We start from the raw sequence: 18,554 nt of genomic DNA, 5'->3' as shown, positions 1-18,554 counted from the left end.
ACCAAAGTTTAAACAATTAAGTAGTTATTTATGTCCAAAGCGACAAAAATATGCTATATCTCTTTCTATCTCACCGGAGCGTTTTCCTAGTTTCTTCCTCAGTAGTTAAGCGTCGTAGCTGCTTAAGCAAAAAACATGAAATGCTTTTGAAAAACAAAAAAAGAACTAAAGTATTTCTTTTTTTGTTTTTTTTTTTTGTGGAGTCCTTACCTGAAGCGTGGCCACCCTACTGAGATTTATTCGTTATCATTTATGACTGTTATTTTCTACAATATGAATGTTGCTCTGATATTTTATTTGGAATCATTATAATACTGTGAGATTATATAATAATATTAGGTACCTACTTTGGGGAAAAATTGTCTACCTATAAATAAAAATGACTGTTTAAAATTCGGAGATGTGGCGACGCGAAGCCCAGGGTCAGCGTATAAAATAATACCTTAAAATTTATAAGATACTATTGTGATTTTAAGGCCGCCTGCCTTACCCTCGTTGGGAATGCTATTGATGCAAGCAAAGGCTGTCTTTCATTATAGCGTGTTCCCAGTTACATTCGGAGCTGTGACGCCTCAAAGCCCAGGGTGAAAAAATCGCCATTAAATCGACTCTTTGAGAATACTATTCAGCTATATCGGCTATAGAGCCGATATAGCCGATATATCGTACGAGGTAATTAGGACACATATAGATGTGTCCTAATTACCTCGTACGACATCCACCGGAGAATATGGAGCTGCCCAAAAATAGAACCTCCTATTTTAGGGCGGAACCACACACCACAACTATCAATATCAACATACTAGACACATTCAGTATTCTAATAGACTTACTTAATTTCATACCAGCCGTTTCATTTAGCCCGAGGCTTCGCGCGCGGTAGTTATTTTTCCGAGATGAAAGGTATCCTATGTCCTTCTCCACACTTCAAACTACATGTATGCAACATTTCAAGAAGATTGGTTGAGTAGACAGAGCGTGAAGAGGTAACAAACAAACTTACTTTCACATTTATAATTTAGTTTATAATTTAGTTAGGATACGATTACGATTATGTAATGAAGTTATACGAGATGATGAATTAGTATGAGTGACGACCTCGGCGGCGCAGTGGTAAAGTGCTTGCCTCTGAACCGAGAGGTCCCGGGTTCGATCGCCGGTCGAGTCATGATGAAAAATGATATTTTCCTGATTGGCCCATTGGTCTTGGATGTTTCTCTATATATGTATTTGTTATAAAATATAGTATCGTTGAGTTAGTATCCCATAACACAAGTCTCTAACTTACTTTGGGGCTATCTCAATCTGTGTGATTTGACCTAATATATTTATTTATATTTATTTATTAGTATAATTATTCGCAACACAAAGTACCCTCCCACTTCGTATGTATACATTATATATAAGTATATAATATTTATTTTTTTACCCCCTGTATTGTATATATTTATCTTCTTCTCCGAGAAAACTTAGCACATAATTACGTCGTCAATCACTGGTGCGCGGTGCCAATAATGCTGGCAGTTTATTGGGGCACCTTCATGCTAACCGACACCCGACCTTAATATAGTGAGCCTTATTGAGCTATATACTACCGATGACAGGGACAGAGCTAATTAAATACTCTCTGTCTGTCATCTGAGTTTTGCCGATTTCTTTCTCAGCCGGAGATTGCGTTGAAAATACCGAAATAAAGAAATTGTTTTTTTTTTCGGGATATGTAACGATATGTCGTTTTTTAACCCCCGACGCAAAAAGGTGTTATAAGTTTGACCGCTAGTGTATCTGTCTCTCTGTGTACGTGGCACCGTAGCTCATCAACGGGTAAACCGATATGGATGCGGTTTTTTTTATTTGATAGCAAATTTTTATGCGGTGGTTCTTAGATATGTTTGATCAAAATCGGTTCAGCCATTCAAAAGTTGTAGCGAAATGAATATTGAAAGTCGGGGATTTTAAATTTGTGTAACAAATAAACTTGTATTATTAAGGTTTTTTATCGTTTGTTGACAAAAACTTTTTCAATTTTTCGGAAGACATCGTAAATTTTGAAAAGAAAAACCGGGAGCGAAGACCCTGGGCGCAGCTAGTATTATAAATGCGAAAGTTTGTGAGGATGTATGTATGTGTTTGTTTGTTACTCTTTCACGCAAAATGCTACTGGACGAAGTGTTATGAAATTTGGTACACAAGTAGAATATAACAGGGTACTTTTTATCTCGAAATTCCCACAGAAAAGAAGCCCCAGGGCGCAGCTAGTAATTCCATACAATAAAGTGCACACGCACACGATTTTTTTTTTCCAATTATTATTTGTTTAGAATGAAACAAAAAATAGTTTTATATAAGTAATAACTTCCTTTATTTATCTTGTCTTTTATGTTTAAAATTAGCTATTTACATATACTTAACCTAAAACCTTATAACAACAGATTCCAATCCTTTGAACACTAGATACCTATATTTATTGATATACACATATCTTTTTTACATCAATACGTCCAAAAGTATAGATCTACAAACAAATAGACATTACTTCTTACATCATAAATCCCTATAAATTATGAAGAGTGTAGTTTTTATACGTTACAAAAATAAAAGATTGAATTAATAAAGAACTAACTAAAACGTATCACAAAACATGCACTTGAATACATAATCTAAACTGTCATTAATTTGACAGACATATTAATGAAATTACAGTTTAGTTAGTAGAAATAAATTGTACCCATAACATACGTTTTTTTAATTAATAAAAGCTTTTATAAGTAGAGACTCTTATTTTAAAAAACTCATTTGAAAATCTATACTTCTGGTACAGACTGTCAGGATTTGGTATTTTGCCAAGCTTTACACGGTAAAAATGCATTTTATAAATTGGCAGTTAAAACATTGTTATATACTTTACCAAATTCAACATAGGTAAGGCGGAAATTTCTGACAGACACTTATATAACTTTATTGCACTAATAAATAATATTTACGCTTTGGTCTTAAATTATTTGAAAATTACGATATCTATTTACAATTTTTAATTATCTTTTTAATATTCACAAATACATACAATCTTAATTTACGATGTAAGTACCTACTATGCTCCGGGTGTTGTTATAGTTGAAAATTTTCCCACATACCTACATAATATGAAAATTAATACTTGTCGCTTCTACGCATACGTAGGTCTATTATAATATTGTATAAAATTATCGCCTTTTAAATAAATAAGGTGGTAATGTGATTAATTAAAAAAGAGTGTTTCTGGAATGGCTTATGCCCAGAGATTGGATATTGTACTTAGTACATATTAATACAACCTAAACCTCGACATAGTTGTAACATAGAATGGATAATACCACCTTTAAAATATAATATTATTTTTTTATACCATGATTTAAGAATCATGAGTATAATTGGATTTTATTGAAATGATATATGCAAATTATTGATTTGAAGAATAGATTTAGAGGTTAGATGTATTATCCACTCTATGTTAATACTACGTCGAAGTTTAAGTAAATAAGCACTAGAATATCCGAACTCTGGTTATGACGTTTACTAAAATAAAAATAAAAAATCAACAATTTTTTTTCATAACCAACTAGCACTGGCAATAAATAACCTAACCTATAAAAAATCTTATTTATCTACGTTTATATTGAAATTGGGATATGAGGGCCTTAAGTTTGAGGTGTCAGCGTTGACGGGAGAAGGTGGAGTAGGTGGGATGTAGGGGTATCTGGGGTAGGTCGGGTAGGGGTAGGGGTACCCGGCGGGGAGCAGCTGGGGGTTGTGGAAGGGGGGGATGAGGGCGGGTGAGGGGTACCCGTAAGGCAGGCCGACGGACGAGGCGGCTGCCTGGAGGATCGAAGCGGCGAAAGCCGGGTCACTGTACACCGCAGCGTAAGGCCACGCCACTGCGATTCGTTGACGTTTGTCTTTCATGCGACGGTTTTGGAACCACACCTGTGAACAAAACACACAGTGATTTAGTATAAAATGTTGTTAAAATTGTCAATAAAATAAAACTAAAATGAAATCAAGAATCAAATTTGATCTAACTCGCGTTTTCGTCATCGATGTAAATGTATGTTCAATTTTTATATTAAAATTCGCGTGCTGTTTAGTCTCCTATAGGTACCACAAAGAATTAACGATTCTTACTTTTTTCTTTGTTTCGTAGAAATGTAAGTACATAATTCCCGTCAAAAAACTTAAAATTCCTTCATGAGAAAGTAGGGCTTTAGTAGGTACATTTGTAACGCAATCAGAAATCCAAATATTAATTATAACACTGTTTAGAAATAGAGAAAACATTATCAAAGTAGCGGGCGGTCGCTAGTCGTAGAGTTTCGCCAAATATTCGCACTTCATTGCTAATTAATTGCATATTTCAACCGAAGACGTCGTAAACCATTCAGTACATAGAACCAAGCGTTTAAATACATTTAAAATCGTTAAAGGCATAATGGAAATGCAAAAGCAACAAAGTTCGAACAAAAAGCCCCAAGAACCGCCATTTTGTTGCGAATGACGTGTTAATTGGCGGGAATACGCGCGGAATTTCAACTTCCTTTCACGCCATAGACAACCCCTTTGTTTTTAAACGCAAAGGAAATTCATTATACAGCCACATTTGCATTTGCAACTTTCTGAGTTTATTCTATAACCTATTTAAATTAAATAAAACTGATCTGTGTTAAAGTGATAATAAAATTCAAATGAACTGCCAAAGAGGTATGTCACAAGGATTTAGAAAACTTTATTGATGTGTTATCGCGTGTTTATTGATGCCATCATAAAGGTTCATCACAATAAACAAACATACGGAAAAAATTCCTCGCTTTATAGCTTATCAAATGGTAGCGGCGGTTTAATAGTTTTTAATTGGTATAATCGCGCTATAAAACAGATGCCAGACTCCTAGGGTTGCTACCTTTTTTTTTTAAATTACGTTGCGATTTTTTTGGGATCTTTTATCAAAGAAAGATTTTCGAGAGGTCTGTGTCAAAAATCTAAATTTAAAAAATGGGCCAATTAAAACTTTCTGTAAAAATAAACTAATCCGCTTTTGTTATATACTTGGCATATAATTAAAAAATAACGCAAATTCCACCATGCATGCTCGTACTACACATCTTATATGCAATATATGTACATATATATACAAAATTTAGTAATGTTTAGTTTGTATTGTCGTCAGCCCTGAAACCAATAGACTACCAATGAAGTGTTTTCATGCACTTGCGCACTAATGATGGCAGCCACAGCGTTGAGAGCGTCCGTTCTTTGGGAATTAATGTTAATTAGCATTCTATAGCTACTGAATAATTCGGTCGGTACCCTTTATTAATACGTAGACAAATTAGCGTGAATGTAAAATTCGAATGGGGTTATAAAAACATGTGTCGTTTTTTATCTGTACCGTTGCTTTTCTTTTTAATTCGAAGTGATAATTGAGATTATGACCAGACAGCCGGCGCACGAATTCCAAATTTGAATTAAAATAAACATAGGTATTCCATTAAATTCTGTTTTTTGTTTGTAAACACGTCTTTCTTTAGTGCCTGTGCTTTTATCTTTCGCTCGATATTTAAAACTTGTCTAAGAATCTCATATTTAAATCAGAGTAGTTATAACTACAAAAGAGTCTCAGCATTAGCAAAACATTAGTAGGCATTTATCATCGGTAGTCATTTTGAAAATTGGAACACGTATCTTTGAAGTGGCTCTTTGTTTCTCCGTTTCACACATTTGTCGCGTGATTCTGCGAATTAGCGGTCGGCCATAAAACGTTCGTGATGGAAATTATTGTATGTCTAATTGAAGCATCATACCGCAGCGGCATCGTAAAATTGATTTAGCGAGTCAACAACGAAGACCTACATCGAGCTAGCATTGTCTGTCTCTTTTTATTACCTCTATTATACAGTTTATCTGCTCTTACTGCTGATTCTTGAAATTTGCACTTACTTAAATTTTATTCAACCGCCATTCATAGACAATATTCATGTGTCGCTTTATTTTTTAATAGCCGATGCGTGGTTGTGTTCAGCCAGTGTTAATTTGACGTGTATCATCATATGTCAACTGATGGTCATGTTACGAAAACACTTCACTAGTTTGTTATAATTGTATAGAGGCCATCTTTTTGTGTCACGATGTGGGTGGACGCAGAATGAAGTAATGATTTTTCCTTTCAGGTTGTGCGCTAAAAACGACAGTTTCAGTTTGTGGGCCGTTCGTAATGAAGTTTAGGTTGGTTATGACACGATGTTTCGTTATGTTTTTCATCATATTTACAATCAACACATACACTAAAGTACCTACATTTTAATTTAGATTCTTTCGGAACTGCATAAATATCATAATTATAAAATAATAAAATTAATTTTATGATCTAGTGATTGATAATTACATAAATAATATTATTGAATGGAGTTTTTGATCTAAGTATTTTTAGATTGATATTTGTCAGTCTACTATAGACTGAGATACAAGAAAGAGAGACAAGAAATAGAAATGTGTATTGGAAATACATGAAAAGAAACGGGACAGAGTGCTAATATATTTTGTTCCTCTCTGTGGGCTGTATAAGATAGGTCGTGAAGTTGTATGGAAATCTTCTATCTCACTTGGATATTCTAGCCCGTTGTCTTTAGTTTTCTTTGTTTTTGGACTGACACAGACATTGAAATTTAAATAAAAGCTTTTTAGTAAAAAGTATTCACCTTGATGGTAGACTCCGGAAGCTGCAGCTGAGCAGCCAGCTCGCACCGCCTCGGCCGCGACACGTAGTTCTCCTTCATGAACTCCTTCTCCAAGCGAGCCAGCTGTTCTCGTGTGAACGCTGTGCGGTATCTCCTAAACAAACACATCAATCATTAATATGCCAGTAGTTTGTAGCTTGTGAGAAATGACTATAAATATAAAAAATGACGAGAAAAATGCCTGTGAACGTCCAATTTCTGAATTTTCAATTTCTGATTTTAATTTGAATTTAATATATATAGTCTGTCAAACTGATTACTAACCTAACATTTCGATTTTTCGATGTCTCATAAATGAGACACCGAAAAAAATCGATATATACTACTTATATACTATTATATATACTTTCATAAATTAAAGCAACATTCATTAAAATAATATATGGATGTATGTGATCTAGATCCTTTTGCGTTTCCTCATGAATAGACCATAAAAAAATACATTTATAATTAATAGTTACCTGATATTCGGGTCCGGAGCTGAACCAGGGTTGATCTGTTCCGACTGAGTGGGACTTAACGATTCTGTGGACAAGAGAAATTAAATTTAAAATTCGAATACTGGCCATAAAGAAAACATTAAAAACCAATACATTTTTTCTAAAGATTTGTACTTAAATAAAATAAGACATAAGATAGCGGTCATAGACAAATATAGTAGATGACATTTCAGAACATTGTATTGATTACTACCTAATTTAATTTTACGACTATATAACGAATATTTTGATTCGGCATCATTAAGAATTGTGCATTCATGGAAAAAAGTTAATCGATTTTAAGTTTTTGGTGTCCCTAATTTATTTATGTATATTGCGAATTACAATGGCATTTGAATATTTTAAAAAGAGATTCTGTTTTATTTTACAAATTGTAAAATACGTGTATCGTTAAAAAAACACCGCCCGCTATTAGATCATCAACTAAAATTAGCCCAAATAGTAGCGATTATCACTTATCTCAACATAAAAGCTTCTTAAAGGGTTGTAAGTAGCTCGAGCGCTGCTGGTGGTTCAACTTAACTCATTTTATCTTAATTACTACTTCGTCTAGACATAGACCCATATGCTAGCAAATGCTATTACATTTCTTTCATACTTTTTATAAAACCGACGATTTAAAATATTTAGAAAAGAACCCCAAAATTTCAAAAAGAAACAAGTTCGTGATGACTCAATCGATTTTTAAACGACTAATTATTTCGTGAATCCAAGATTGACTTATCATAAAAGAAAAAAAAGGAAACGCTGGGACCAGTAGCCCGGAGGTGCTAATTGCACGCACCCAACCTTTCAAAAGGAATACATTAACACAAGACAAACACAAATAAGCTATTGTCTAATTAAATATTTTCCCATGCGGTGTGTAACTTTTTTATCTGTATTTTCATTATAACCCTGGCCACAAAGAATACCGAAGCTCAGAGAATCGCCGCTCAATTTGAAAAAGGCGGCATCACCAAAACGGCCAGCTTTACAGATCTGATTAGTCGCTGAAGTGGTTCTAAATTTAAAAAGGGACGGTATTGACACTGGCAGTTAAAAAGTGTATGAACACTTTCAAGTCACTTCCATTGTCTATGGTAATGGCGGCGTGATTAAGACATTCGATTCGATTTCCTGTTTCGAAAAGACTTGTTACGAATGTTATGTTAATTCTGACTAACTTACAAGAACGGGTGCAAATCACGAGAACAGAACGGTATGCTATGTGATAATTGTCATTCATTACTCCGCGTAGTTTCATGATGCAGCTACTGGTCTTCGACTTAATTGTATTGCTGGCATTATTATTTTACTAGTAGACAATAAAATATGTTAAGTCAATTAAAAACTGAAGTGTCTTCTGTCCGCACATTAATAAACACACATGATCTCGCAAAAACTCATTTCACCATATCATTGAGTGGCAGTTAAGCGAAATTTATTGCATGGGAGCATTAAACTTTTTTTTGCCATCGGCGACAGAGACACTTGACTCTGCTTAGTTCGTTCCCATGCAGGGTGGCGACGGAACACTTACGAATCAATTTGCAATCGTCTCGCCCGCCTTCCTTTCCACTTTGTTGTGTAACAAACTTTTTTCTAAATCGTGTCTATGGTCACCAGCTGTGTCGTGGCGTGTGCTCGTTTTGTAAGGAAACAAAGCTTCCGCTTCTTCCGGCGTTCGAATTTTAAATGTATAAGATATGTTTTCCTTATCAGCCAGCTACCGGTGTCTTTTTTATTGAGTTCGTCCACTTTGTCGAGCATGTTTTTGGTTATTTGAGTTCATTCGATCGAATATTTCGAAAATCGTATGTCAATGAAATTGGTATAACCATTCGTGTGTCGTATGCCGTGGTCTCTCGAATCATGACTCTTTCAAGTGCTGTTTGTTTATTAAATTATCAGGTTTTTAAACAAAGACGACGATCTTACGAAATGCTTCTTGGAAACCTTTCAATGTTGATTTCGAGGTTTTGGAGAAAGAATCGACTAAGTTTAGTTTTGAAAACGTTTAGTTTTCCTTTAATTTTTTGTATTATTAAAAATTAACCACTTTACTTACTTGATTTATCTGAATAAAGAAATATAAAAACGAAGTCTCATCATAAAATTCCAACAACATCGCACCTAACATTGTTAAATTCCATATGAAGACTTGTTTGTCAAATGATAATGGTTTTAGATTTCCCAAATCGTAATTGGCAAATGGTGATGACGATCATTATGGTTTCGGCTTATTAGCACGTACTGTGTTAGAGATACTCACAAGTACTAATGGTTTGTGCAAATATTCGTTAAAACTGTTTGTTTTGAACGCCCGTCCTTTAAATTTCTATTAAATATCGGCCTTCAGAAAATTATACAAATTTGTTATTAGGGATATATCAACAAATAAATGTTGTATACTTAGGGCCTGTTTCGCCGCTTGCTGATAAAGTATCTGATATCCTAACATCCCATCCTATCAACAGTTAGCTTTAAAATTGTATTTGATAGTGTTAACAAATAATTTCAAGTAGTTATACTTTTCTATTTAGACATATTTATCAGAAAGTAGTGAAACAGGCCCTTAATTTTAAAAGTGCGTCACATAGTATTATTGAAATCAAATAAACCTACTTATATGTAAGTGAAGATAACACCGTATACAACCTAATTCCTTTCCCACTAACTGCTTACCGTTAACAAAAGAAAAATAAATAGCCGTATTAATCCGCAGCATAAACCAATTATCCTTTTAATTAATCGATACTGGCCAATTTGACCCGTGCCAAATAGCCAAATGGCCCTTGTAATAGTCACAAAGCGATTGCCATACATTACCATTGATTATCGAGAATTGCCACCCTCGCGGCGCGTGTGTGCCTAATTGTGTGGACCCCATAATACCATTGTCTATGGCCTTCTTTAATAGCACTGGCAGCATCGTGTTACTGGCCTGTGATAGCGGATTCGAAATTAGAACGCTATCAGTTTTATTTGTTTCGGATTATATTTTGTTTAGCATTATTGTATCGATAATGGAACCTCAGGATGGGACATATTTCTAGTAGCTTGACTGAAGTTTGTACGAAATTAACATTGATATGGATAGTAATATTGGAATATGATTAAAAGTTTTATATATTTATTAGAGTGCGAAAGTCACGTAGCATTTTTTCAAAGTTCCATTATTTCACTACTATGTAGCGATTGTAACTCATTACTTATTTAAAAAACTATTAGGTAATTAACATTGAGATATTATCTGGCTTAGAGAAAAGAAAATAAAACAACCCCATCTCTAAGGAATTAAACAATCTGCGAGGCAAAACATTTGCTGAACAATTTATCCAATACAAAAGCAATTATACGGTGTCATCCCTCTCCCCTACGACTTTCATAATAAAATCTGTATCTACTAGTCAGCAACGGTGTAATGAAGATAAATATCTCAACAGGGGACCCCAAGGCAATAAAAATACAATCAGTTTAAGCCCAATTGACAGGACTTAACCTATTACCTCGACCCCTGTTCGCAATTGTTCGTTTAAAAATGGTGGAGCTGTCAAATTGCGGCGGGAACACCCACGCGTTGACACTTTACCTTTTCCATACGTGCCATAGACAAAAGATTCTCGCTTTGCAGACTAACATCTGCTTAAATCGTTTGATTACTTAATCTGTTGGAATTTATTGCTTTGATTTCAAAATAAATTGGGTTAAATCTATTAAGACTTCTGAATCGATTCAAATAAATTAGAAATGTTAATTAAATGGTTAGAGAAACATTTTAAAACTATTATTACTTTTGAAAATTGCTTTTATTATACTTTTACGACCTCTGTACTGTAACGGTAAAGTCGGTAATATTAAACCGTAATAAAAATCAGTCGATTTCGTACAGAACTAAACGGTTTTATATTTTTAGTGGCTACCAACAAAGACGTCGGTGATCTTCAAAGAGGTTGTAAAGAAGTCGTTATTACTTAAATTACCTTAAATATTATAAAAAGCTGTAATGACTTCTTCATAACAGTAATATTAGATCTTATCTCTTTAGGATAAGGGCCAAAATTGAATAGCATGTGTAATAACGGTGTTGAGATTAGAGATACCTGCGAAATATTTGTTTGTTTATTGCTGTCTGAAGGCGGTCTGTTTGAACTTAGATTTTTTTAATGTTCTGATTTTTGTAAAAGTATCTAATTATATTGTGTTATGAATTTGGCCATTTATTTTATTTTGTAATACATATATACAATATTAAAACATATGGTAAAGTCCGTGTGGCTGTTGGAATTCCAAATAATATTAACAAGAAATATCATCAACATCATTTAATTTAGAATATGACGTGAAAAAGTGCCTGTGAAGGCCTAATTTCTGAATAAATGATTTGTTTTTGATTTTTGATTTTGACAAATAAGCCACCATACCACAATCAAAATGATTGTCTATCGCCATTTAAAACTTTATAACCATCATTTTTAAAACGACGACAAATACAGAAACTAAGAAATGTAAAAAAAAAATAAAACTTATGATAAATAAACGTGTGTACCTAACCCACTAAGTAACAACTTATTTGCAATAACTTTTAATCCAGCTGTAATTACAAAAAAATGTGTCATTAAAAAAGAAAATTACAATACTTCTAAGATCACAACGTCGTCTAAATAGCTATATTAAAAAACAACGGTAATTTAAAATATTAATCCCATAATTAACAAATAATGTTTTAAATGAATAACAGTAAAGGCTTTGATGGGTTTTAATCATAATTAATTTAGCTGCGTCACTATAAATGAAAAGTTTGTATTTGTTATGTTATGAATCTATCTGACAGAAGGCGGCGGTAAGCTCTAGCACTACCAATGCTCCTTGCTCAGTCGTATTATTGTGGGTGTATACCCACAGTTATTTTTCCAGCATGAAAGATGTACCGCCCTTCTCCATACTTCAAACTACATAGATGCAAAATTTCAAGAAGATTAGTTAGTAGTAGATAGAGCGTGAAGACGTAACAAACAAACTTACTTTCGTATTTATAATATTAGTTAGGATAACTGAATTGCAGTTAACAAGTTACGTTGTTTTTACAGTCGTACATTTACTACCTAAGTATTAAAAACAAGCAACTAACCTTTACTCTTTGGCGAAGACGGTGGAGTATTCTGAACGCTTATACCGCCATAAACATGACTCTTTGGTAACAAATCAACGGACAGCGGCTCGTGTAAAGCTTTATGGTCCATCGCGTAACTCCTAAATGCTTCCATCGTAAAAATATATAATAACTTTTTAAATAAACACTGGCCGCAAAGAAAATTCCTTTGCCCATAAAACACTGGCCGCTCAGGAGTCTTTTACCGCGCCGTGAAAAAGTGAACTGACAGATAGGTGACAGTTTGTTTTCGTTGCACTCGTAACCTCCTCGTACTAAAAATCCATAATGCGCCGACCAATAACGGCGGTCGTCCCCATCCCTACCACACAGGGCGGGGCCATGATAATCTTTAGCCGTCTCTTTCACTCACGAGCATTTCGTTATGAGCTCATTTCCCTGGAAACGAGTTGGGTTTGTGGCACAATGAGTCCTAGACTTTATTACTTTCCTTTTTTTGTTCACTAACTTTTCTATTTTAATTAAATTTTTCTAACAATGTCACCAAAGACCCAAGTTTTAATGGTAAAAATTATAATACTTCTTTTAATTATTATAAATCAGATACTAAACATTTATTTAGATACACATCCTGAAATAAAGTGCCAACGGTGTCAACTTTTTTTATTTTTGTTTAATTATATTTCTTATTATTTATAGTTACAATGAGCCTGTACACATATGTATACATATACTTACACATTCAAAGATAGAGCAATTATCACTCAAGATAATATTTTATTACCTGTAAGTAGACACATAATAGATACTTTTATGCTTCAATAAATATTTAATGGTTATAACGGTCGTTTCTTGTTTCAAATATTTGCTTATGGCCAATTATTCTCAGTATATTACAGTTCTAATTATAATACTTTGATCCGATAGGTAAAAGAGAAAGAGCAATTTGTTGCAAAGTCGTCAGCACAAATATTTAAGCACGTGTCATTTAGACTGTCAATGTAGATAATTCAATGAAATTTATTTATTTTTTAGAAATACTAGACTTCTTTTGGTGGAAGTCATTTCTTATAACATACTCCACTTTTCTATACAAAAAAGTGCCAACTTGAGAATACAGTCTTATTAAAAAAGAACTTACTCAATAAAAAAAGAGTACGCACAATTATCATAATTATTTTATGTATTCGTCATTAATAATTATCATGAAATTCCTATCAGGCTATATTGAAACTACTCTGAAAATATTAATTTTAAAATATTTATATATCAGCAAAGATAAACATCAACCCTCCTGCTCCCGGTGTGTCTCGGTCTTTGCATTTTAATCACAGCGCTTATTCAGATTTCATACTGGCCCGCGCTTTCGCATCATGGCGCGTTATGGCTGGGAACGATATTAATACTCTGTTACTCCTTGATAAAGAACTTCTAGTCTCTCTTTCTCTCATCTGAGCGTTTTCCAGGTTTCTTCCTCTGCCGGTCCACTTTCCTACCTTTGCATCTCCACTTCGCACGATCGCCGGCATCCCTAGTTGTCAGACCATTGTCACGCATATCATCCTTGACGACACCAAGAGCTATGATCTACAAAAGACTCGATTGGATAAAATTTAAATTACAGAAAATTGTTTTAATGTTTTATTATAAGTTGGAATGGTTTATAACCTTTTCTTTCATTTATAACTTGGAACGGTTTTATTTGAGGGGATGAGGGTTAATAAACAACCACTTATATCTCTGACAGATAATGCAGTTAAACCTTACGTGGGATTGCTTATTTTTTTCATTAAACATCTAACACACACATTAACACTATAAGTACCTAAGTTGACATTTGTCAACCATGTAAACTTAAAAATACTGACTCATATCAGGCGACGATGTGAACAGCACACAAACCGAGGCAACTTCGAAGAATCATTACGTATTCACCAAAAATGTGGTGACTGTAAACCCGAACACAACAAAAAAAGATCATAAAAGAGAAATTTCAAATTCAGTGGCCATAAAGAACCACTCTGTAATTGAGCAAAGACAAAACTGTGTTGCCAAAACTGTGCACAATGAAAATAGGCTCATTGTCGTGAAGACCATTGTCTATGTGCCATTGTTTGGGCCAAGATGGCGGACAAAAGATGTGGGAAATAATACAGTAGTAAATATTTGGTAATAAACTGCTACCGTTTCGAATCATTCGTCAAAATTAAAGCGTAAAGGGTGTTTTGTTGTATAAGTTGATGACGTTTTCAAGGAAACATCTCATACTATGTATTTTTTTGCTATCTAACTCATTTGCTTGGTTTTGGGTCTTAAATAAATAAATTATATAAATATATTAGGACAAATCACACAAATTGAGCTAGCGCCAAAATAAGTTCGAGACTTGTGTTATGAGCTAAACTCAACGATACTATATTTTATAACAAATACATATATAGATAAACATCCAAGACCCGGGCCAATCAGAAAAAGATCATTTTTCATCAAGACTCGACCGGGGATCGAATCCGGGACCTCTCGGTGCAGAGGCAAGCACTTTACCACTGCGCCACCGAGGTCGTCATGCTTTATCACTAATATCAATTTGATGCTGCTTGTTAGGCTCAACTTTGACCTTGGTACGTATGTAAGTACTCTAGAGTGTAGGATAGGGAATCATTTTTCAAATTTCTACAAAAACGTGATTTCCACTTGCATACGACGTTGTATGCCAAAGCTTGTTCAGTTCCCTATAAAACACAATTAAGAAACAAAAAAGAAAATTATTATGTCTCTACTAATTTTTCTAAAACTCATCTGGCAATTTTAATGTGATAAATCAACTGAAATCATACATAGTTCTTTATAATAACTATTTCCTTTTTACTAGGCATAACCGTGCTATCCTCAACCTTGTCGTTTGCAAAATCATCGATTGGACGTTGGAGCCACAACACCAGAAAATAAGTTGATTTTACACAAATACTGTTTTCATAATTCTTATGGATTATTACGTAACAACACATAGTGTGGCGGGACATGTCTTGTACGTCATCACAAAACATGTCAATCTATCTTCCTATGTTAACAAAATAAACAAATTTGAATATATATAGTGTTAATGTGTGTGGTAGCCGTGTCGTGACAAATGTGATACATTTAGCAACCCCTTTTTATAATCACTTGTTTTGTAAACACTTCAGTTATCAAATTGAGAGTTAATTTTCATATGCAAACAAGGTTTAGTCGGGATTATTTTTTTAATGACATTTTTAATAATATATAAATAAATGAAGTTTATTAATTAAAAAGCCAAGGGGGTAACGGAAAATCTTTTTTACACGATGCATACACGATACGGGAAAAGGAGACAGAATGTGAACGTTAGTAACTAGTGCTATGAGTGTGTAACGTGTATGTTTTGTGATAGGCCTTCAGAGTTGTGGCGCATACAAGAGTATACTTAGTAGACGAGTATACTATAGCTCTTAAATAAGAATGAATCCTGTTTTATTAGGGATATTGTTCATTCAAAGTTTTCTTTTTCCGTTTAGTTTAGATAGTTGGTTCTATTCTAACATATTGCACGCAAAACTTTTTATTTATAATACACAATTGTTCATATGTAGTAAATAAAAAACTGTTTAAATAAAATTCAAGATTAATTGAATTTAATGCTCGTTTATTTTGTTAATAATTGTACCTAATTTGTTTTATTATTACACCTATATTTCTACTCTTAATGAAATCAGTTATAACATCTGTGAAATCGATACGTTACGTACTTAGATATGAGTGGTCATTAATTAAACAGCAAATGGAAGAAACTATCTGAAAATTACTTCACTTTTGGAATCATAAAATGTCATAATTGAGCCATTACGAATGTCAACATTCAAATACCGTAATAAAATAAACAGTCCCTTATCTGCACGCCTTAGACCGAAACAATTTAAAAAAAAAACGAAAATGTGCCGTGCCGGCGGTAATCGGCCGTCGGTACCTTTGTAATTTTTTTTTAATTTTTGAAAGCAATAAAAATATTACCGGTCGATTCTGTTACTAATATTTAGGATTTACCGTAACACGATAAACATGCATTGTTTTGCAAGTTTTCGAAGCAATATACCATTAAATGGCGTTTCAGTTTTCATTAAATATCCTATGTGCAGATACTATAGCCGACAGCCTACTCAGACAGATGCCTACGCGAATTAATGAACATTGCGTAATTTGTATGAGAGTTTTTATTTACCAATGAAAAACCAGCAATGTATATCGAATCTGTTACGCGATAATATATAACGGCAGTAGGTAAGTATATGAACCCATTAGGCACATAATATTGTTTTGAACGTATTAATCGAAGTTTTAACGAAACATCCGAATATTACTTTAACTTGTATTCAGTCGAGATTGCGGTACAGTCAGCGTCAAAATTATACATCAAAATATTTTTTAAATTTTACTTTGCTATTTATTACTTTTTTAAATGCGGTGTAATGAAACTTCTCTTGTAAATGTGAAACAATGAGTAGTAAGATGTTTTTAACACTTTATGTGCCGATAGCAATCCTACTGATATTATAAATGCGAAAGTTTGTCAGGATGTATGTGTGTATGTATGTTTGTTACACTTTCACGCAATATATAATGGACGGATTGTTTTGAAATTTGGTACACGGGTAGAATATAACCAGGAATAACACACAGGACACTGTTTATCCGGAAATTCCTACGGAAGCGAAGCCTCGGGGCGCAGCTAGTATATTATTATTTTGACTCCGTATAAAATTACTTTTATATATATTGATAATTTTATATGAGATCATTTTGACTACTCTAGACGCTCGAATATCAGCAAATAAATAAACTACTTTTCTACTAGGTACTACACTTACCTCGACACTTGTAGATCACTGGCGGATTACTTCCGAATTGTCTTACCAATAAAGTTAAATACTAAAGCCTCTACAATAAAAAAAAAACAAAAAAACTTACCATGAGGTCTGTCATCAACACCATCGCTATCGACCTCGCTCCTTACGCTCCCCGGACTCGCCCTCTTCAGGTCCTCAGGTCCTTGTCTCTGGTCACCCTGGAACCCCATCCTCTTGTCATAAGACATGAAAAACGGAAAATTCGGCACTCGGTTCTGTTGAAAATAATAACCCATCTTCCCCTCTCTAATTTTGACTTCCTCGTCTTCCGAGTGATCGTTGGCCGGGTAGTCTTGAGATATCGTATTCTCTATATCGATATCTGGCGATCTCCTGTCATTCAAACCGACAATCGATTCGATCGAGAAGTTTTTCGGCGGAATCTTCGTCTGCATTTTGCTGATTTCCGATTCCATCACTAATCACAACACTGATTGTCACTGGCCACTGAGAAATGCACAGGTGCGATTTTCAAATTAAATTTTTGATTTTGGAACGTCCGAATGTCAGTTCTCAACTGAGATTTGTGCAGTCATCTGCTCGGTTGTGTGGTGGCCACGCCTCTTTAGTGAGGGGAGGTGACGATTTCACAATTTGTTGACATCATTCCATTTTCAACCTTATTTGCACACATTACAAACCATTTTCGATCCCATCCCAGATAGAGATCGGACGAAAGACTACGAGCTGTTTGAATTACAACTTTATTTAGTAAGACGTGTCAATTATTTTGGCATAACATCATTATTTCAATAAGTATCTTTGAGTAATAAAAGGTTGATAGAGCGGTGAAAATTACAAAAAAATTGTAAACAAAACAATAGTTGTGTATTGTCGCAAATTGAGGTTTTGGGGTGGGAGTAAAAAGCAATGTTATTAAAAAAAAATTACAATCTGATATAACCCATCTATGACAAAAAAAATATTGCTAAATATAATTATAGTGTGCTAAAAATACTTACATGTAATAAGTTTTTTACAAAAATGACATTTTTGACGCATTAATTTGATTCATTGCATTCAATGTGTGATAAAAAACCTATGTCCGTGCTGTAAACCGTTGAGGAGTTCCCTTTTTGGGAGTTTTAACTCGCAATCTCAAATTATAACTTATACCTACATAGCTTTTTCCTTTGATTGACTTTTACATTCAGTGCGGGAGGACCAGCTGCATCAAGTACCTATAACATAAGTAAGTAAGTAAATGAGTTTCATTTGGCATTTCTTCTCAGCAGTGGTCGTTCCGAAATGCCAGTAGTCTGTAGCTTTT

The 18,554-nt window shown here is 34.0% G+C and overlaps 1 protein-coding gene across 2 annotated transcripts; it reads right to left on the bottom strand.

The window, feature by feature from the left end:
* Nucleotides 1-2,361: 2,361 nt before the first annotated feature.
* LOC128681338 (segmentation protein even-skipped-like) lies at nucleotides 2,362-17,813 on the bottom strand. Of its 2 annotated transcripts, none has more exons than XM_053765136.1 (4): nucleotides 17,346-17,813; nucleotides 7,229-7,292; nucleotides 6,729-6,861; nucleotides 2,362-3,963 (listed from the first exon to the last, which is right to left on the bottom strand). In XM_053765136.1, exons 1-4 carry the CDS (start codon nucleotides 17,698-17,700, stop codon nucleotides 3,637-3,639), a joined length of 879 nt encoding a protein of 292 aa, XP_053621111.1. In that variant the 5' UTR covers nucleotides 17,701-17,813; the 3' UTR covers nucleotides 2,362-3,636. The 2 variants fall into 2 exon arrangements, with proteins under 2 accessions (XP_053621111.1, XP_053621112.1); XM_053765137.1 differs by lacking the exon at nucleotides 17,346-17,813 and adding an exon at nucleotides 12,381-12,603.
* Between the last annotated feature and the right edge of the window lie 741 nt (nucleotides 17,814-18,554).

This window comes from Plodia interpunctella, chromosome 27 (genome assembly GCF_027563975.2).
Source record: "Plodia interpunctella isolate USDA-ARS_2022_Savannah chromosome 27, ilPloInte3.2, whole genome shotgun sequence".
In the NCBI taxonomy this organism is placed as follows: domain Eukaryota; kingdom Metazoa; phylum Arthropoda; class Insecta; order Lepidoptera; family Pyralidae; genus Plodia; species Plodia interpunctella.
Note: the sequence above shows the minus strand (reverse complement) of the source record. Positions and strands in the feature narration are given on the sequence as shown.